Source organism: Molothrus ater, chromosome 1 (assembly GCF_012460135.2).
Source record: "Molothrus ater isolate BHLD 08-10-18 breed brown headed cowbird chromosome 1, BPBGC_Mater_1.1, whole genome shotgun sequence".
In the NCBI taxonomy this organism is placed as follows: Eukaryota; Metazoa; Chordata; class Aves; order Passeriformes; family Icteridae; genus Molothrus; species Molothrus ater.
Genome location: NC_050478.2, coordinates 152,070,515 through 152,091,157, shown reverse-complemented (window position 1 = coordinate 152,091,157; position 20,643 = coordinate 152,070,515). Strand labels below are relative to the sequence as shown.

The 20,643-nt window shown below is 45.7% G+C and overlaps 1 protein-coding gene across 4 annotated transcripts in view; it reads left to right on the top strand.

The window, feature by feature from the left end:
• The window catches only part of ZC3H3 (zinc finger CCCH-type containing 3), a 137,394-nt gene that overhangs the window by 80,498 nt on the left and 36,253 nt on the right, over nt 1-20,643 (top strand). For all 4 annotated transcript variants that reach the window (XM_036397118.2, XM_054518596.1, XM_036397127.1 and 1 more), the window contains one exon: nt 14,185-14,378. In XM_036397118.2, the coding sequence (XP_036253011.1) occupies nt 14,185-14,378 (194 nt within the window). The remainder of the gene's footprint in view (nt 1-14,184; nt 14,379-20,643) is intronic.

Here is a 20,643-nt window from a genome sequence, read left to right as displayed (position 1 = left end):
GAACTTCACAACTTCTCCTGCTCTTCAGGAGTCCCAGGAAAAGTGTTCCTCCAGCTTTGGTGTGCCATGGGATGACAAAAACTTTCCCAGCTCTTCCAGCTGTTGCTTTATCCATTTGTGCTGGTGTTGACTGTTTATAAATTCAGAAGCTCATCTGGTTGGTTGTTCCTTTTTTCCCTTCAGTCAGGTGTTAGATCCAACTTTGGTTCAGAAGGTGACAGTTTAGGATTTTCTGTGGACATACTGGAGTAGAGTTGCTCCACATGGAGATATTTGGGAGTCCTGGGATGGAGGTGGAGGCTGAGCAGCTTCGTGAGGACCAAGGGAACTGAGGTGCTGGTGGTACCTCCCTGCTGGTGAGAGGGGTTCCAGAGCACATAATGATGGCCTAGACCATCATAAAAATCCTTTTCCATCCACTTCTCCATGGAAAAATGAGAAGAGGGGAATGATAATGCCAAGGAAGTCGCCTTGGAAGTTGCATCTCACCATCTCGAGGGCTGGGTCAGTACTACAAGCTGGAGGCAAGTTTTGGGTTCATTTAGGAAGGTTTCCCCATTTTTTTGGTTATCCTGGAGATTTTTGTGAGGTTTGGGGGAGTTTGGGGATTGCTCTGGGTCTGGTGTCGGCAGAGTGAGACAGCTCTGTATGAGTCTGGTGTGGGAAAGGCTAATTTGAATTTAATGACAGAGCAAGAATTAATTTGTTTGGTCTTTGGGCACACGTTGAACACAATATGCCAAATTTTGATGGAGCCATCAGAATCCTATAAAACCCAAACCTTACCCAAATTTTCCCCCACAATCCCTGATTAAAAGCATCTCTGGTCTGTTTGGAAGTGCAAATGCTGCCAGGGCTTTTATTTTATTTATTTTTTAATTATTATTTTATTTCTTGATAAATTAATTTTCTTACTGATAAATTATTTTATTTATTTATATTTATTTTATAAAAGTAGCTTGTTGTCCATCTCAACGAAGCATCCACATTATAAAATCATGGAATAGTTTGGGTTGGCAGGGAATACCATCTCATTCCAAACCCCAGCCATGGTCAGGGACACTTTCCACTGTCCCAGGTTGCTCCAAGTCCCATCCCACCCACCTCAAACATTTCCAGGGATGGGGCTACCACAGATTCTCTGGGCATCCTGTGCCAGAGCCTCACCACGCTCACAAGGAAGGATTTCCTCCCAATATCCCATCTAATTCTGCCCTCTAGCAGCGGGAAGCCATTCTCTGTGTCCTGGCTTTCCGTTATTTGTCCCAAGTCCCTCTCCAGCTCTCCTGGAGCCCCTTTAGGCCCTGGAAGTGGCTCTGAGGTGTCCCTGGAGACTTCCCTGCTCCAGGCTGGACATTCCCAGCTCTCCCAGCCTGGCTCCAGAGCAGAGGGGCTTCAGCCCTTGGAGCATCTCCATGGCCTCCTCTGGACTTGCTCCAGCAGCTCCACATCCTCCTGATGTTAGCCCCAGTGCTGGATGCAGAATTTCAGGTGGGATCTCACCTGAGCAGGGCAGAGAGGCAGAATTCCCTTTTTTTCTCAGGTTTATCCTGACCTTTTCAACTTTATTTCCAGCTTTTTGGTTCAGTTGCACCCCCCTTCACCACGTCCCGTTTTCTCCCCTGGAAATGGATTTTTAAAAGCGTCATCTTCCAGCGAATTTTCCTTTCCATCTTGTTGTTTATTAGGCTCTTAAAGGCAAAGCTTGTAATGCATCCATTGATCCAAATTCCAATTGAAGAGATGTGAGCACATAAAATGGTCTCGACCCTTTAATAATGGAGTGATATCCTTTGGAATGTAGGCGATGCAATTAGGACAAGGAACCAGCCCCCTGCCCCTTGATGGGGGCCCTTGAATCATTTTTATCCTTTGAATATATTGTTCCATATATTCAGAGTCGGAGCTGAGTTCCTTTAAGTGTCTTCCTGGTGAGTATCTGATGGACTGACGCTCTCAGAAGTGTTGGACCTTTTTTTTTTTATTCCTCCTTCTCTTGGAAGCAGATCCAAATTTTTATAGATCTGTGTTTATTAATTATGCATGTCTACATTTATAAAATATATATAATATGTATTTTATATGTGTATAGAAATTGCGTGGATGGGCCGAGTCCAGTGGTGTGAAGGTCAACAAAGCCAAGTGTTGGATCCAGCACTTGGATCACAGCAATTTCATGGAATGCTCCAGTCTTGTGGATAAAAGGCTGGAGAGATGGAAATGGACTTGGAGGTGCTGGTGGCAGTGTCTAAACATGAGTCCAGGTGGGCAAGGAGGCCACTGGCACCTGGCTTGTAGCAGCCATGTTGTGTCCACAGACCCAGGGCAGTGTCCATCCCCCTGTTCTGGTAGTGCTGGGACACCTTCAGTCCTGGAGGGAATTTTGGGTCCCTCAGAAGGCAGACATGGAAGGGCTGGAATGTGTTCAGGAAAGGAAATGGAGGTGGGAAGAATCTGGGGCACCAGGAGTGGCTGAGGGAGCTGGGAGGGCTCAGCCTGGAGAAAAGGAGGCTCAGGAGGGACCTTCTGGCTCTCCACAGCTCCCTGAGAAGAGGTGGATCCAGCTGGGAATGGGAATCTGCTCCCAGGGAACAATGGACAGGACCAGAGGAAATGGCCTCAAACTACACCAGGAGAGGTTCAGGGTGGACATCAAGAGGAATTTCTTCATGGAAAGGGTTGGAATATGCTGCCCAAGGAGGTGGTAGACTCCTCCTCCCTGGAGTGTTCAAGGAATGCCTGGAAGTGGCACTCAGTGCTCTGGTCTGGGTGACAAGTTTGGGACCAGTCACAGGTTAGACTGTCATCATGATCTTGGAGTTCATGATCTTCATGATCTTTTCCAATGTAAATGATTCCATGTGTTATGGATACACTTATCCAGGTATAGATAGTGTTGATATTAAATATTTACTGGATCATGGAATTACAGGGATGCTGAGAATTAACACCAAGGAATCAGAGCTGACAACACTGCTCCAGTTGTTTTGTGGGTCAGCTTATAAATGGTAAGGAAACCACCAGACAGATATACAACCACCTGCTTAAAATTTGGAGAAATAAGTTTGAGTCAACATCAGAATTTCTTATTTACTCCTTAAGTTTAATATAATGTCAGGCAAACCAATTCTTTAAGGGGAAAAAATAATTTATTCACGGTTTTCTCTGCCTTTGTAACTAAATTTAATTTAAATTTTAATTAATTAATCAAATTTAAATTTAGTTTTCAAAATGCATCACCCGTGGGTGTATCCATCCTCAGTCCAAGCTGTGGGCATGGGGTTTTCCAGAGGCAGACAGTAGCTGGTGTTTTCCCAGCGGATAATTCCCTTTAGCACAGCGCCACTGAACTTCTTAACCTCTTCCATGCTGAGTTCCTGGTTTTCCATGGAATCCTGCTCTTTGTCCGAGATATTTGCTTTAATTAAAATGTATCAGCTGTTCTGGCTCTTCATAATATTATTGCTGTTTCCTGCGTGAGGAAAGGAGCATTTAAAGGGAAAATATCTTTGGAAAAAGCAATTATCCCAGGTATTTTTGGAAAGCAGGCAGAAGGGAAAGCCTCCAGTGGGATTTGGCTCCGTGTCTGAGTGATTATTGTGATAAATATTCAGAGTTGGAACCGTTTGGGTAGGGATACGGACGCAGCATTGGAATGATCCTCGGCAATTAGCCTTCCTGGGATATTCCAGTGCTTGGAGCACATCCAGAGCTCTGAAATGGGATTTACAGGGATGAGCAGAGGGAGGAATATCACTTCTGTGCCAGGACAGGGGAAGGTCTAGGAGCTGCTCTCACTTTCCCTCTGGTTTTAGCCCATCACTGAGGGTGGTAGGACACTGTCTGGGAGGGATTAAGGATTAATCCACGTGGACACAGGTCCTGGAGCTTCCCGAAACGGAGCCACTGAATCCGGCAACACCTGCGTGGAGCGCCACGAGCTCCATTTCAGCTAATCAGAGTTAAACCCTAATGAACTTTGTCCAATCGCCTGAGCTAATGGGGGTAAAAGGAATCTAATTAACGGGACAATAGTTCCTGGTCTTCCCGGTGTAATCACTGATCCGCCGCCAGCATTAGAGCAGCGGGATGGAAAGCTGAGTATTAGGGACCGTCAGCATTTCCATTCTCAGGCTCAGCCTAAGCGGTTTAACGGGACCTTGGCAGGGGGGTTTGGGCTGAGACTTGACCTACCTTGAAAACAGCTTTATGTTGGGAAATTGTCTTCTCCAGAGGGGGCTTTTGTCTCATCTCCAGGGAGGTGTTTTCGTAGCGCAAACTTTGCTGGAGAAGTTGGAATTGTTTCCGAGGATCCTCCTGTGGCTTGCTGTCGGTGGGATCAGGCCCAGGGCTGGAGGGAAATCCAAGGAGGTGGTTTGGAGTTGGGCTGTCAGGGAGTGGGGAGGACAAGAGGAAATGACCAGAAGTTGTGCCAAGGGAGGTTTAGATTGGATATCAGGGAGAATTTCTTCATGGAAAGGGCTGTCAAGCCCTGGAACAGGGCAGTGGTGGAGGAAGGAAGGGATTAGGGATTAGGTGGGATATTGGGGAAGAGTTCATCCCTGTGAGTGTGGGGAGGCCCTGGCACAGACTTAAAGAATTGTTTGGATTGGAAGGCATCTTGAAGGTCCCAACCCCCTGTCATGGTCAGGGACACCTTCCTCCATCCCAGGTTGCTCCATACCCTCTCCTAACTGGCCTTGGACACTTCCAGGAATGAGACAGTCACAGCTTCTCTGGACAACCTGTACCAGGGCCTCCCCACCCTCAAAGCCAAGAATTCCATCCCAATATCCCATCTTTCCTTGCCCTCTGGTGGTGGGAAGCCATTCCCTGTCCCTCCATCCTGTGTCCCGAGCCCCTCTCCAGCTCTCTTGGAGTCTCTTTAGGCACTGGAAGAGGCTCTGAGGTTTCCCTAGGTACTTCTTTCCTCCAGGCTGGACATTCCCAGCTCTCCCAGGACAGTTCCATCCCTGCCCTCCTTACCTGGCCACACCAATCCTTCAACACGGCTGGTCACAAGGCAAATTCTTTCCCTGTTTTTCGTGCTTGGCACATGGAGCTGGGTTTGCATCCAGGCTCTCCATCTCCCGCAGGAATGAATTGGGTTACAAACAATAGTAGGGATTTAGGAAACAGGGGCAGGGAAAAGAGCTCTCCTCTCCCACTGCTCTGAGCTCCTCGAGGTGTTACTGGATCTTGTGTGTTTTTTGAGAGGTTTTGGCAGGATTTTAGGGCTTTCTCTGGCCTGAAGTGGGATCATGAGCCCTGCAGGAGCTGCCAAGTTCCATCTGGAGCTTTGGCTTTTCATGGACACAGTGGAGAGATGAAAGGGGATGGCAGCTTGGGGATGAATGGCTTTCAGAGGGAAATGGCAATAAATCCAGTGGGAGGGAATAATGACATTTGAGGGAAGAGATGGCATCCAGAGAGACTGTTACAGGCTGGGCCAGTGCAAACCTTGGGAAGGCCAAGGCCAACATCCTGCAAGTAGATAGGACAATCCCAAGGACAGACTCAGGCTGGATGGGGAATGGATTGAGAGCAGCCTCGAGAAGGATTTGGGGGTGTTGGTGGATCAAAAACTGAATGTGTCTCATCCACGTGTGCTGGAACCCAAAAATTCCCTGTGTCCTGGGCTCATCCTACAGCAGGAGAGGAGGAATTGCTGCCCCTCCACCCTGCTCAGGTGAGATCCCACCTGCAGAGCTGCCTCAGCTCTGGGGTCTAAGAGCAAAGGGATGTGGGGCTGCTGGAGCAAATTCAAAGGAGGCCATGGAGATGCTCCAAGGGCTGGAGCCCCTCTGCTCTGGAGCCAGGCTGGGAGAGCTGGGAATGTCCAGCCTGGAGCAGGGAAGTCTCCAGGGAGACCTCAGAGCCCCTTCCAGTGCCTGAAGGGGCTCCAGGAGAGCTGGAAAGGGGACTTGGGACAAGGGATGGAATGCCAGGACACAGAGAATGGCTTCCCACTGCCAGAGGTCAAGGTTAGATGGAATATTAGGAAGAAATTCTTCCCTGTGAGAGTGGGGAGGAGTTGGAATGGAATTCCAGAGAAGCTGTGGTTTGTCTTATCCTGGGAAGTGTCCAAGGCCGGGTTGGGTGGGGCTTGAAGCAACCTGGGATAGAGGAAGGTGTCCTGGCCATGTCAGGGGGTTGGACTGGATGATCTTGAAGGTCCCTTCCCACCCAAACCATCCCATGATTCTGTGGAATGACCCCCCTCAGTTTAGCCCAAAGTTGCCTGTAAATTTTGCAGCCCTTTGAGAAGCCACTACAAGGAGATCAGGCAGGATATTTTGTTCGTACCTGGATCTTTCCAAGTGGAGTTATTTGAAAAGTTATCCAGTCTACGTAAGGACTGGCAAGAGATATCCTGCTATGGGATCTGGAAACTGGGGAAAACCATGCAAAGTTTCCTCCACAACACTTCATTGCAGGTGTAATGCCATGCTTCTAATTTTTTTGGGTTTTTTTTGTGGAGGAATCTCTGTTCTCATTGGTTGATAACCATTAAATTTATTTGCAACTATTTTCCTTTCCAGGTCAGGGGGATTTATTGGGAAGGTACGTCTTTATTTAGGTAATTAGGAGCTTAATAGGTGCTCATTGAAATTCATAATTTTTCCCAGGTTTTGAAAATGCTAAATGAGATCTGGGCTGGATTATTATTTTTTTTTTCCTTGAGATTAACATTAAGCTGCATTTGAATGGAAATTCAGATTCAATTGAACCAAATTAAAATAGGGGTTTTTTTTAAGTGTTTGTTTCATAATTAGAACTAATTATTGAAAGGAGGGAATTGTTTATGGGTAAATTAATGTGTTTTTGCCCATCACTGTGTATTTAAAACTAGTGGATCCTCTGTATTTATGGATGTATGTGGGGAAAAGACATATCCCTTTCTATTTTTAATTTCCAATCACCTTTCCAACCTCAAATATCATCAACAATGGACTGAATGATTTGAATTATCCCATCAGGTTCTTCAAATAAATTAAATCTTAATGTAGAAAGTGTTTATTTGAGGTTTGACCTTCATTATTTTAAAGAGAAAACATCAATGTTGATAAAAATGCCATAAATCAAACATTTTAGTGGAATTACTTGCTTTTAGCTGTAGGTTTGGGGTCTTCAGGCATCTGATGGGTGAGGATAGAGATGGAGAAGCTTACAAGGGGCATCTTGGAGCATTCCTGGTGTGTTTGAGGAACACTTCTAGCCCTAAATCCTGTGTTGTTTGCTAAGGAATGATGAATGACTGAGGAAAATACGATTTTTTGAGGTTTTTTTTTCCCTCCTGAATGAGGATTTTCCATTGCCACTTTCCAGGCTTGTGGCAGACAAGCTCCCTCCTTCCTCACCTGTCTCCCTGTTGCTTTCCGTAACCATTGCCCCCGCGATGATCCGCTCTTTCCTCGGGATTCAAATGCCAGCATGCAAATGTGATTTCTGACTATGTAAGGATTACTTTCAAAAAAAAAAAATATATATAAGCTAAGCCCAAAGAAGAAATCCAGCAGTAAAAGAAAACCATTCTTTAAGAGCCACTTGTATTGCCGCCAGTGCCAGGAAATCCTCTCCGTTTCAGACGGCTGGAAACGCCGCTGGGGTGTTCCTGCTCTGCTCGTGGGGTTGTGTTTGACTTAGAGACATCAAATACTCTAAAAATGTTACATTTCAAGTGTAGGGGAATTTTTGTGGGAGTTTGGGTGGGGTTTTTGGATCACATGGTCTTGTGTTGATGAGGGGTGAGGGTGTTAAATCTGAGCAGGCTGGAGCGACTCATCCTTGTTTTTAACCTTCATTTTCCATGTTGGCTTGGAAATCTCCCAGTTTTTTTTCTTTTTTATTTAGATTACTATATAAAATAATAATCTTAAATATAGATTATTTGAAGAGGGAATGTATTTTCCCAGGATGACTTGCTAGCTCCTGGCTGAAGTTTTGGTCATTTTACTCCATTCTGAACAGGTTTGGAGCTCCATTCTGAGAAGGGAAATGGAGCTGGGGATGGGTCTGGAGCACCAGGAGCTGCTGAGGGATCTGGGGAAGCTCAGCCTGGAGAAAAGGAGACTCAGAAGGGGACCTTCTGGCTCTCAGCAACTCCCTGACAGGATGGTGGATCCAGGTGGGGTTCAGGATGTATTCCCAGGGAACAAGAGACAAGAAAAGAGGAAACAGCCTCAGGTTGTGCCACGAGAGGTTTAGTTTGGATATTGGGAAGCTTTTTTCATGGAAAGGTTGGGCAGGCTGCCCAAAGCAGTGATGGAATCCCCATCCCAGTAGGAATTTAATGTCTGTCTGGATGTGACACTTTGGAATGTGGCTTAGTGGTGGCCTTGGCTGTGCTGGGGGAATGGTTGGGCTGGATGATCTTTGAAAATTTTCCCCACCTAAATGCCTCTGGAATTCTCTGAAGGACACAGCTGGGTGGTGCTTAGTCATGGGAAATCAGACTTGGTCAACACAAGCACCTACTAAGCAACAGCATGAAATGTTCTGAGTGAGGCAAAGTTGCTGCTGCTTCAAGAGATGCACTGGAAAAGCCTGAACCTCATCCTACAGAATCATGGAATGTTTTAGGTTGGAAGGGACCTTAGAGATCATCTTGTCGAAACCCCTGCCATGGACAGGGACACCTTCCACTAGCCCAGGTTGCTCCAAGCCCCATCCAACCTGGCATTAAGAGTTCTATCAGCCTGGAACCTCCCTTTGTAACATTTTTAGCATCAGGCTCTGATTTTCCCATAGTTGACGTTGAACCTGCACCAGCTACACTGCTGTTTTTAAACATTTTTATATCGTTCCTCCACCCCCTCTTCATTAAAAATTTTTCTTCCGCTGTCCACCCTGGGGGTGGGGGAAAGACAACCCTCAACCTTGTGTAGTCAAGGTTATGGCGATAAATTCCGGAGCATTGTCACTTCTATTCGGAGTAAATTGGCCGGCCGCTCTTGGGCTGAAGGGGAGATAATTTGCTGTAGTATTTCAAATGGATTAGAAATGGATTTGAAGGGAAAGTTCATGCCTCCCATTACAAAGGCTAGAAAGAAGACTATCTTAAGGCACTGTTCACACTCTAGCCTTCATTATCCACGCTTAATACCTTTCCTATTTTCCAGCGTTAATGAAATTTCCTGCCAGAGCGGGGCCTTGTGGACAGACGGGAGGACTCTTTAGATCCGTGGGATGCGCAGCAGAAAGGGAATTACAAGGCCCTCGTGTCGAGGGGCCCAGTGTATTCTTCAGATCCTTGGCCCAGCTATTATCTCGTTAATTTTATCCTCTTTTGTCAATACAGTTCATTTCCAAAGGCCGTCCTTTCCATTAGGGTAACAATTCCACGGAGAGCTGGGATCCCGCCGCCGATGAAAAGCGGTGGGCGTTCGGCTCCGTGCCCTCGCCGGTGGCTTTTCCCTGCCACCACCAGCTTGGATGTCACTAAGAGGGAGGGGGACACACACAGTGGTGGCTGTGTTGGGGCCACACAAGCACTTGAGAGCAACAACTTGGATTCAGAGGGAAATAAAGGGTTCCTGTAGGTGCAGTTTAAGGGAAGGTTGGGAAGCTGAGTTCCCTCCCCGCTCTTCTGTGTGGACGCAGTTTTTCCATATAAAGCATAACTTGCCTTAAATTTTAAACCTCTTAAGGCTCCTATAATATAATAAATGTCCTGCCTAATATAATAAATAATAAATACAGTAAATATTCTAATAAGTATTACTTTATATATATAAAAGGATGAGGAGACATCGCTGCTTGGACATTTGCACTGTCCACAAGTTGGAAATGGAGGTAGCCAAGCCTCCAGTGAGTTCAAACTGAGCTCCTGGTTGGGACTCCCTATCCCTGGAAGTGTTCAAGGTTGAATGGGGCTTGGAGTGACCTGTTCTACTGGAAGGTGGCCCTGCCCATGGAGGGGGATTGGAACTTGGTTTCCAACTGATTTTGAAGATGCCTTTCAACCCAAAGAATTCTGTGATGATTCCATGGCTTCAGTCCGGTGACCCTTGGGGCTTTGGCAGCCTGAGCAGATGTTCTGCAGAAGCTTTGCTTGGAGACCACCCAGAGGTCACTTGTCTCCTCAAAAATACAACAACTTTAAATTAGAGGAGGTTCAGCCCCACTCCCTTTGGGGAATGAGATGGGTTTTGATGTTGTTTGTCAAAATCCTTGAAAAAATCATAGATTCGTGGAATGGATTGGAAGGAACCTTAAAAATCATCCTGTTCCAACTCCCTGCCTCAGTGGGGATGTTCGGATGCTGTGTCTGCATTTGGAGGCTCCCTCAGTTTGGAGCTTGGCCATCCCTAAGGAATTCTAAAGATGAGAGAGGTGTGTGACCACTTTGGTGATCTGAGAGCAGGAAGGCAGGAAAATAAATATCCTGAGGATCTGAGGGATTCAACCAACTGGGTGTTAAAATGGTGCTTAAACCAGTGAGTCAGGCCTAGGGGGTGTGAGCAGCTCCTGGGGCTGTGCAGTGTTTGGGTGGGTTGAATTTTATTGACATTGCAGCGAAAAAAGATTTAATTTAATGTATTATCTCATATATGTGTATCTATGTGATAATATAATGTATTAGGGCATACATGTAAATTTATATTCAATAGATATTGAATGTATCTCTAAAGATATAGAATATTTTTATCTATATGAATATATCTACATATAATATATAGATATAATTATATAGATACAATATCTATTTAAATACATATATCTATTTAAATATGTTTATCCTTTATGTATATATATGTCTGCATGTAGTTTGTATATATCTATAGTGTATCTATAGATCTATAGATCTGTATATCTGTGTATCCATGCCCTGATTGCTTCCACAGCTATGCCACATCCCAACCTTTCCCTACAAACCAGAGTGTGGAATGTTGGATGAAACCCTGACTTCTTCCCTCCTCTCTACTAGAGTTAAGAAAAATATGAAATGTATAATATATAGAAAACAATATCTATATATTATATGTATTACCTACATATTAGTGAATATATGTAATTCAACATATATTCTATATATTCAATAATATATGAATAATATAAAGTGCTAAGAATAAAAATAGTATCTGGGCCTCATATAAATTATCTCTAAGTATTAATAAATATATATGTATTGAACGTATCTAGATGTTATTGAATATATATAATTCAATATATGCGTTCAGTGCATATATTCAATAGTATCTAGAGATAATTGATGGATATAGGAGGCCCAGAGAATACAGGTGATAAGATATAGATTTGTGTATGAAAGTATCATTATTTGTTATTCTGTATAATATATAGATCTTGTATTTCAATACATACACTCGGGGTATATATATTTAATTATATGTGTATCTATATGGAAATAGATGTGTGTGGATATCTCTATGTATTACCCAGAGATAACATATAGGGAATATGTATGGAATTACAGAAGTCCTTAAAGGGACTGATTCAACTGGGAAAAAGGAGCCCCAAATCCACTGGCACTACAGCCCCTGTGAATGGAGGAATGGAGTATCCTGGGGTCCTCCCAGGGATGTGTCTCTGGGAGGAAGAGGAGATGGATGGAGCTGGGATGGGTCTTGTCACAACCATGGTGGTGTTTTGCAATACCTTCATTAGAATCCCAGAATGACTTGGGTTGGAAGTTTAAAGCTCATCCAGCAGGGACACCTTCCAGTATCCCAGGTTGCTTCAAGCCTCATCCAACTTGGCCTTGGACACTTCAGGGATGGAGCAGCTGCAGCTTCTCTGGGAATTCCATTCCAGCACCTCACCACCCTCCCTGGGAAGAATTCTTTCCCAGTATCTTACCTAATTCTGCCCTCTGGCAGTGGGAAGCCAATTCCCTGTGTCTTATCACTCCATCCCTTTTCCACAGTCTCTCTCCAGCTCTCCTGGAGTCTCTTTAGGCACGGAAAGGTCTCCCTGGATCCTTCCCTTCTCCAGGTTGAACACCCCCAGCTCTCCCAGCCTGGCTCCAGAGCAGAGGGGCTCCAGCCCTCGGAGCATCTCCATGGCTTCCTCTGGATCTGCTCCAGCAGATCCACTTCCTTATACTGCTGGGACCCCAGAGCTGGACACAGAACTCCAGATGGGATCTCAGAAAAGCAGAGTAGAGGGTGAGAATCATCTCTGTCACCCTCCCGGCTGTTTGATATTTGATATTATTTTTATTGCCCCTACTACGGCCACATGGCCGTTCTTCAGGTCCTGCAGCCGCTGCTGGATATCCTTGGCCTTGCTGGAGTTTTCTGGGATGTGCTGGGTGATCCACAAGCGACCCAAGTGTCCCTCATTCCATCACCCCCTTCACCCAACTACACCACCACCGTGACTCCTTTGCAAGTCAGTAAGATGTGATGCTCCTCTCTGGAGCAGTTCCATGAGGAGGAAACCCTGGGGGAACTAAAATGAGGAATTTATCCTATTCCCATCCCCTTCCACAAAAACTAGGCAGCAAATTTTCCGAGCTCGGTAGCCAGTGGCAACAGCCCTCCGGAATGAATAGGCTGTCACGCTCAGCATTAGGAAATGTAACTATTCCATTTTCCAGCTCTCTTTTTCTTTGGAGCACATGTTCATTTAAAGGAAATGCTCATCGGGGTTTGCATTCCGCTGATAGGATAGCGGGATCTTAATTTACGGATATTCTCCGGTAATGCGCGGTTTATATACGTTCTGCTAATAGCATTATGAGCATAGTTTGGGCTAATACAAAATTAGAGCTCTAATTTGCATAAACAAATTACTGTTTGGATTAGCGCTAAATGAGGAAGGCGACTGATATTGGAGGAGATTTGATTTGGCTGCAGTGGCTCTGTTTGGATAATGGGGGATGGATAGGAATGAGCTGGGAGGCTGCGCTGCAGATTGGGAGGGGTGGGATGATGCAGGAGGTATCAGGTCATGGAGTGGACAAGATTTTGGGTGACAGAGGAGCCTCTCTGAGACATGTGCCAAGGTGGGGGTTGGCCTCTTTTCCCTGTCAGCCAGCAACAGGATGAGAGGAAATGGCCTCAAGCTGTGCCAGGGGAGGTTCAGGTTGGGCATCAGAAGGAATTTTTTCATGGAAGGGGTTGTTAAACATTGGGATGAGCTGTCCAGCGAGGTGGAACGGAGTCCCCATCCCTGGAGGTGCTGAAGGAATTCCTGGATGTGGCACTCAGTGCTCTGGTCTAATTGACAAAGTGGTGATCGGTCGGTCACATGTTGGACTTCATGGCCTTGGAGGTCTTTTCAGATCTAAAAGATTTGGGGATTCTGTGACATTTATCCCTCAGGTGTCACTTCAGAACTTACTGGGGCCTTCAGAATAACATTATGGGCAACAGTAACTGGATTGTGATTCCTGATCCATTTCCATCCCACTGACTCAATACTGGGTTTGTGAATTTAGGGAGAGTTGAGGAGGTGGGAACAGGTCCCCAGCCCCACCCACTAGACCCTGCTGAGGTCCAGCATCAGCTCCAGGTGACTGGTGGGGGATAGAAATGCTCTTGGGTGATTTATCCCATGCACGGATTGAGGAAAATCCTTCCAAGAGCCAAATTTGGGGTCAGAATAAAAATATTAAAGTTGTGGTATCTGATTCATAACAGGAATAATGATAGCAAAGATACAGACTCACGGAATGTTTCGGTTGGAAAGGACCATAAAGACCATCTAGTTCCAAATCCCTGCCATGGACAGGGATGCCACCCACTGGATCAGGTTGCTCAGAGTCCCAACCTACCTGGCTTTGATGTACTTCCAGGGATGTCAAAGCTTGTAGAGCTCCATAAAACTTGGCTAAGCTCAGTGAAGGTCTCATCTTGCTGATTCTCTCATGGGATTGCATCCACATTTCCTTGTTTCTTCTGGGAATAGAGGTGCAAGCAAGCGTGGGAGAAGTTGGGGGAGAGTCCCTGAAGGTAATTTTTTTGGTATTAGTCATGAGGAATCAGACCTTTTCCTCTGTCAACAGGAAGAACATCCCTGCTTCTTCCATACATCTCCTTAATTCTAGTGGGAGCTGTCCCTGCTCTTGGGAATGGGGTTGAAATGAGATGATCTTGAAGGTCCCTTTGAACCCAAACCGTTCCGTGAGTCTCTGATCCCATGGTTCACTCATTAAGTAACACCTCTTTGTGACATGATCCCAAATTTGGGCTGACCTTGAATTTATTTTTCCTGCAGATCCCCATTGTTAAACCAGATCCGACCCTCACTGCAAGGTGACAAATCCCAGCTCGTCCAACAGCGCTGGAGGAACAAAGGCTTCCGCTGCATCGGCGGCGTCATGTACCAGGTGTCGGCCAACAAACTCTCCAAAACTTCCAGCAGCCCTGTCCGGGCCAGGGACCTGGGCACCAAAACTCCCATCAGAGCAGGTGAGCAGGAATTTGTCCCAGTTCATGTCCACAATCCATTGAGTTCAGTTTTTAGTTGTTTATTCCCAGCCTGTGGGTTGTGACTCATCCTCTGGCCTCATAGAATTCCAGATGTGAAGGTGGTGGACATCCCATGGTGGCAAGTGCTGTTCTTGCTTTATAGTAGCTCTGAAGGGGAAATTAAAAGTTTAGGAGAATTGGAGAAATTAAAAGTTTAGGAGAATTGAGGTTTTCTTAAGTCAGACTTAATTCAAGCTTGTGGAGATGCGCCGTTAAACTTGGTTTAACAGGCAAAATCTTGGATAACTTCAAACAGCACCACAAGGTTGAATGTGCTTGAGATGCTCATCAAATTACGTTCAATATGGACCTAAAAATTTGGGAGGATCATTCTGCAGATAACTGTGGAATGATGCCCCATTTTGATGAATTCCCAGCTTTACATTGTGGCTTTGATTAAATTTGTTCTTCAGTTCCTCCTGTGTTTAACGTCTCAAGTGTGACTCTTAAAAAAAAGCAGATTTTAACTGTGTTTAAAGTATTTTTAAAATGTCTTGGTCTCAAATTAGGGAGCAAATATTTTTGCTCCCTAACTGGTTTTTCGAGAATTTTTGGGAATAGTTAAACTGGAGAAGGTGGATCAGAGTTTGGAGACTCAGAAAAAGTAGCCATAAAACAGCTCAGAGGTTTGTAGGAAAAAATTTTGGATTTTTTCCAAGAGCTTTGCTACTGGTACTGGATCAGGATAATTGGCTGCACAAAACCAGCTCGAGGGTGGTTCTGCCTTAAGCACCATCTCTGGAGATTGAAGATGTCACTAAAGACAGAATATATCCTGCAGGAATGGAAGAAAAGGGGTGAAACCTCAGGACATGGACAGGGATGTTGTTGGATGGAGCAGGGGATGTATTTCAGGACAGAGTTGGATCACTAGGAAGAGTCCTGGGGAAAAGTGATGGCTGGAAGGACTGGAAAAGTGGAAGATCTGGAGCTGCCAGGCTAAGGAAGGATATCTCTCCATGGCCGGGTGGAGCAGCCAAAAACCAAAGGGCTTAAATTTGTGGAAAAGCTTTCCAAGGACAAGGATGATGAAATGCTGGACTCATTTGGCTCTAAAATCACCATTATTTTAAAGATGTTTTTAAGAACAGGCTAATGACCTTCTTCTTGGGGAGGACATGGGCGGAAAAGGTCCTGCCTCCCAGCAAGAAGGTGTATTTTTTTATTTATCCCAGTGCAAGGAAGTCTCTAAATTTGTCTGGAAATAGACAAATGAGCAAAGTCTCATTTGGGCAACTCAGCAAAGGCTGATAGATTCGGCCTGTCCATGAATATCCATCACTGGATTGGGACCAAGCAGAGAAACACCAACTTAGAGGCAAATTTCTGGAAGAGGGATGAAGCCAAAGGTATCATGGGAGGATTTCTGCTGATTCAGGCCTTGGAATTGCTTGTGGGGGGTACCTGAGGGGATTTGGGGTGACAGGGCATGGAAGAGATGTGATTCCCGCGTTTTTCCTTTCTCACTGAAACCATGTCTTCTAGTGAGGTCTCATTCAGAGAACTGGGTTTGATTAGTCCCACTTAGGAGGGATATCTGTTCCAGGGTTATTCCCTCATAATACAGTCCCATCTATTGTTTTGAAGGTGTTCCTTATTTTGCTGTTGCCCCTTTCCCCCTTCCACATAGGAAGTTGGCTTTGTAACCACAAAACCTGAGGAGCTGCTGTGAATCAGTATTTTCATGTCATCTTTCATCTCTCCCCACAATTCATCCTCCTTCCCAAGGATGGATTCCACGGATTCCTCTTGCCTTAGGATAACTGGGCCTGGCAGGGCGGAAGATTTGTGTGTTCTCATCGGCTGCGAACGTTTGCTCAACGCTCTGTGTTTTCAACACTTGACAAAGTTTATTTAAAAGATGGAAAAAAACGGCTTTTCCTTTCCCTTTCAGTGCCAGGCACCTGTGTGTTTGGAATAGGGGAGAGATGGGAAATGCTCCTGACAGTTTAATAGCTTGGAGTTTACTTCCAGTGGGTTATAATTCTGCTCTTTCCCTGGATTTATAGGGTTGGGGATTTTTATCTCTACTGTACAAAATCTGATGCCGGGCACTGGGGCTGATCCATCCACACCATCGTAGCATTCCCAAGTGATTTATTGATGGATGCTGGTGGTGAGTTAGATTTGATCCTGGGGCTGCACTTCCTGCATCCTTGTGCTGTATTGGGATCAATCTTGAGGCTACCTGGAGCAATGGGAAGAGCAGTTTTCCATGGCTCTTCTGGAATCAGCTTTGTTGGTGCTGGAGAGGCGAGGAGGGTACATGGCTTGAGGACAAGGAAAGTGTCACTGCAGTACCAGGAAAAATTTCTGGAGGTGGTTTGAACATAAAAAATCTCCCTGGAGCAATCACAGCATCACCACGGCCTGTGCAGCTGCTGAGAACTTTGCTCTCATCCCATATGTGGCTCTGCTCCCAAAGGATTTCTGCACCTTCCACACCTGTCTCTGGAAAACTGCAATTAAAATATAGAAATAAGAAGACTTTTTTTTGTCTTTCCAGCTGGATAGGGATCTCGCATGTGGCATAATTCATTGTTCAGGCAAGGATGGAGAAGAAAACCCAGAGCTTAAACACTCTCTGCTCATCCCTGTGCAAGACAAAAATGTGGAATCACACATGGAAAGGCTCTTTCCCTTTGGGATAACTGGTATTTCAGCACCCATGTATTTTTTCACTTTGCAGAAGTCTTGGAAAATCAGCAGTGGGATGTTGTGGAAAGCATTGGCTACTTGGCAATTAATTAAACAACCAGAATAATTGGGTTTCTCCTCTCACAAGGAACTTTTCCTTCATTTCTTTCTCCAGCTGCTAAGGCATTTTCCAGGCTCTTGAGGAATTTCCATGAAATCAGGGAGAGAAGCAAAAGGTCCTGGGTGATGTAGTGTTTCACAAAGAAATACAGAGGGGGAAATACAAGATTGAAAGCAGCAGAAAGCAAATTAAAGTTTGACATTGTCCGGAAACCAGCCCTGACCCCAATCTCTGCACGAGCCGCTGCTGCTGCTGAGAGAGGAATTGCACTCTGTGAGCTGGGGCTGGCTCCAGCAGGGTTTTCCAAGAGTCCAGGCTATTTTTCCATGGGCAAATCATCGCCTGCATGATTTCTTCATGCTGAGGTTTTAGCTCTTGTTTGGAGAAAGGCTGATGGCTTTGGGGACTCCAGAGGTGACAGCCAGCCCCTTAAACAACGTGATTTTGTTTATTGGGAGTTTCAAATTGTCTCCATGACCATAGATTCCAGAGCCTTGGAGATAACCATGAGTTTGAAAAGGTGGAGGCTTAAGAGGAGTCTTAAGTCCTCTCAAGCTGAGGCGTCTCCCACACATTGTGATGGTGGCTCTGATCGCAGAGAAACAAATTATTAATTAAAACGTGGCTGAGTTCAGCCTTCCAGAACTGGGAGGGATTTTCCCTGCATCTGGATGCACTTCCTATCTCCATCCTGCTGTGTAACATCCCCTCCTACCTCAGTTTCCCCTCTCTGCTGCAAAGGTGATCAGCTGGGGAGATGGAAGGTCATGGAATCATGGAATAGGAGCTTAAAGAATCTCATTCCAACCCCCTGCCATGGGCAGGGACACCTTCCACTATCCAAGGTTGATCCAAGCCCCACCCAATCTTGCCTTGGACACTTCCAGGGATAAGACAACCACAGCTTCTCTGGGTAACATGTGCCAGTGCCTCCCCACCCTCACAGGGAAGGATTTCTTCACAGTATCCCATCTACTTCTGCCCTCTGGCAGTGGGAAGCCATTCCCTGTGTCCTGTCACTCCATCCCTTGTCCCAAGTCCCTCTCCAGCTCTCCTGGAGCCCCTTCAGGCACTGGAAGGGGCTCTCAGTTCTCCCCAGAGCCTTCTCTGCTCCAAGCTGGACATTCCTCACTCTCCCAGCCTGGCTCCATCCATTGTAGCATCTCTGGACTCCTCCACTGCATCAGGCTGGGGACAGGTGACGGATGCTCCTGAACACGATTTGGGCTGCAGTGGGAGAACTCCACACTCCATAGAGCGGGAAGAAAGTGCTCTCTGGCCTCCCTGTTTATCAACTAATTTTGGAAGTGCTGAATGTCACGGAATCATGCTTCCAACTTTTTCAAGGATGATGAAATGCTCAGCGCTGCCGTTGGCCCAGCGCTTGTGAGAATGCTCCTTCCACTGAGCCACTCTTTTTTACAGAAGGAAAAGAGGGATTCTGGACTGGAATGTTTCCACCATCCATCACCTGTCTCTGCTTTTAATTTTAAGAGGAATTAGGGAGGATTTGTTCCGCTGTGCCAGGCTTTGTCTTTTCCCCATGTCCATGGTAACATCCCAAACTTCCTGTTTGTTCATCATGACCCTGTCTTCTGTCTTCAACGCACGTTGAGTGTGTTGGGATCATACTGGAGGGATAAGGAAGACTTTGGTGGAGGAGAGACCAGCCCAATGCACCAAGGTGTGAGAGCAGGGAAATTTGGAATGTTTCTGTCCTCAGGTTTCCACTGGTTTTGGTGTTGCTGGTGCCAGGATCCCTTTGTGCTCACTCCCTTGGAGGTGAATTCCTTGGGTTTGGGATTGCTCAGTCTCTTGCCTCTTTTTGAGCTCATTTCCTTGGCTTCTCCAGGATCTGTCCCTTGTTTTAGGATTGCTTAATCCCTTGGACACTTCAATCTCAATCTCTTGGTTTTGGGATTGCTCTGTCCCTTATCTGTTCTGATCTCAGTTCCCTGGCTCTCTCAATCTCAGTGCTTTTTCTTTGGGATTATGGGATCCCTTGGTCCCTTTTGATCTCAGTCCCATTGCTCCTTTTTTACTCAGTCCTTTGCCTTTGGGATTCCTCAATTCTTTCCTCTTTTCAGATTAGTCCTTTCTCTCTGGGGTTGCTCAATGCCTTGGCCACTTTTGAGCTCAGTTTCATGGTGCCTTCAATCTCAAGGCTTTTTCTTTGGGATTGGGGAATCCTTTAAATCTTAATCCATTCAATCTCAATTCCATGGTTTTGGGATTCTTCTATTCCTTACCCATTTTGAGCTCAATTCCTTTGCACCTTCATTCTCAAAGCTTTCCTTGTCTTTGGGATTAAGGTATCCCTTGGCCCCTTCAATCTCAATCCCTTGTTTGTGGAATTGTTCAGTGTCTTTGAGCTCAGTCCCTTAATTTCTTTAAACTCAATCCCTTGTTTTTGGGATTCCTCAATCCCTTACCCTTTTTCACATCAGCTCCATGGCCCCCTCAGTCTCAGTGCCTTGTCTTTGGGATTGTGGGATCCCTTGGCCCCTTTGATCTCAATCCCTTGATTTTGGGATTGTTCAATCCCTCACCCCCTTTGAGCTCAATCCCTTGGCCCCTTTGAGCTCTATCCCTTGGTTTTGGGATTGTTCAATCTTCCCTCTGGAGCTCATCTTGCACTGCTCAATCCCTTGATTTTGGGATTGTTCAGTTCTTTTATCCCTCTGGAGCTCGATCCTTTGGCCCCTTCAATCTCAATGCCTTGGCTTTGGGATTACTCAATCCCTTTCACTTTATGAGCTCAATTCCTCAACTCTGGAATTGCAGGGATTAGATCCTGCTCCTGGCCCACATCTGCTCAGACAACATCCAACCCAGGGCTGCTTCATTAATTGAAGCCGATTCATTAATTGAAGTTGCTTTGTTAATACAACACTTGTGACCATCTGACTCAGGGACATTCATAGGATGTGGGGACAGTCAGGCAGGAAAACAGGAAAATCTCTGATTGTTTAGAGGCAGCTCATCCCTTCTTTTTCTGTTGTCTTCTCCGGAATGAGGACTTGTGCTGTCCAGTGAAGGAAATAAATGACCCCCAGCAGCTGCGAGTGCTGATCCTCGAAATCCGCGGAACCCACTTAAATGAATAATAATTAAAGAAATAAATTTCCCCAAGTGCAGCCTCAAAACTTTCGGTTCAGCAATAAAGCCAAGGAGAGACTCGGAAAATGAATCGCTCGGCTCTTTCCGAAGGAGGCTGCGGTGGGAGAGGTGGGACGATAATGGAAACTATTAAAGGAGCCAGTGTGGTTTAAGGAAGCCTTTTCCAGGTCGTGTGGGAACAGGCTGAGGAGAGGTTGTGTGGTGATGCTGAACCTGAGGGATAAAAGGATTGAGCAATCCCAAAATCATGGAATTAAGGGGGAAGGAGCCAAGGGATTGAGGAATCCCAAAACTAAGGGATTGAGCTCAAAAGGGACTAAGGATATA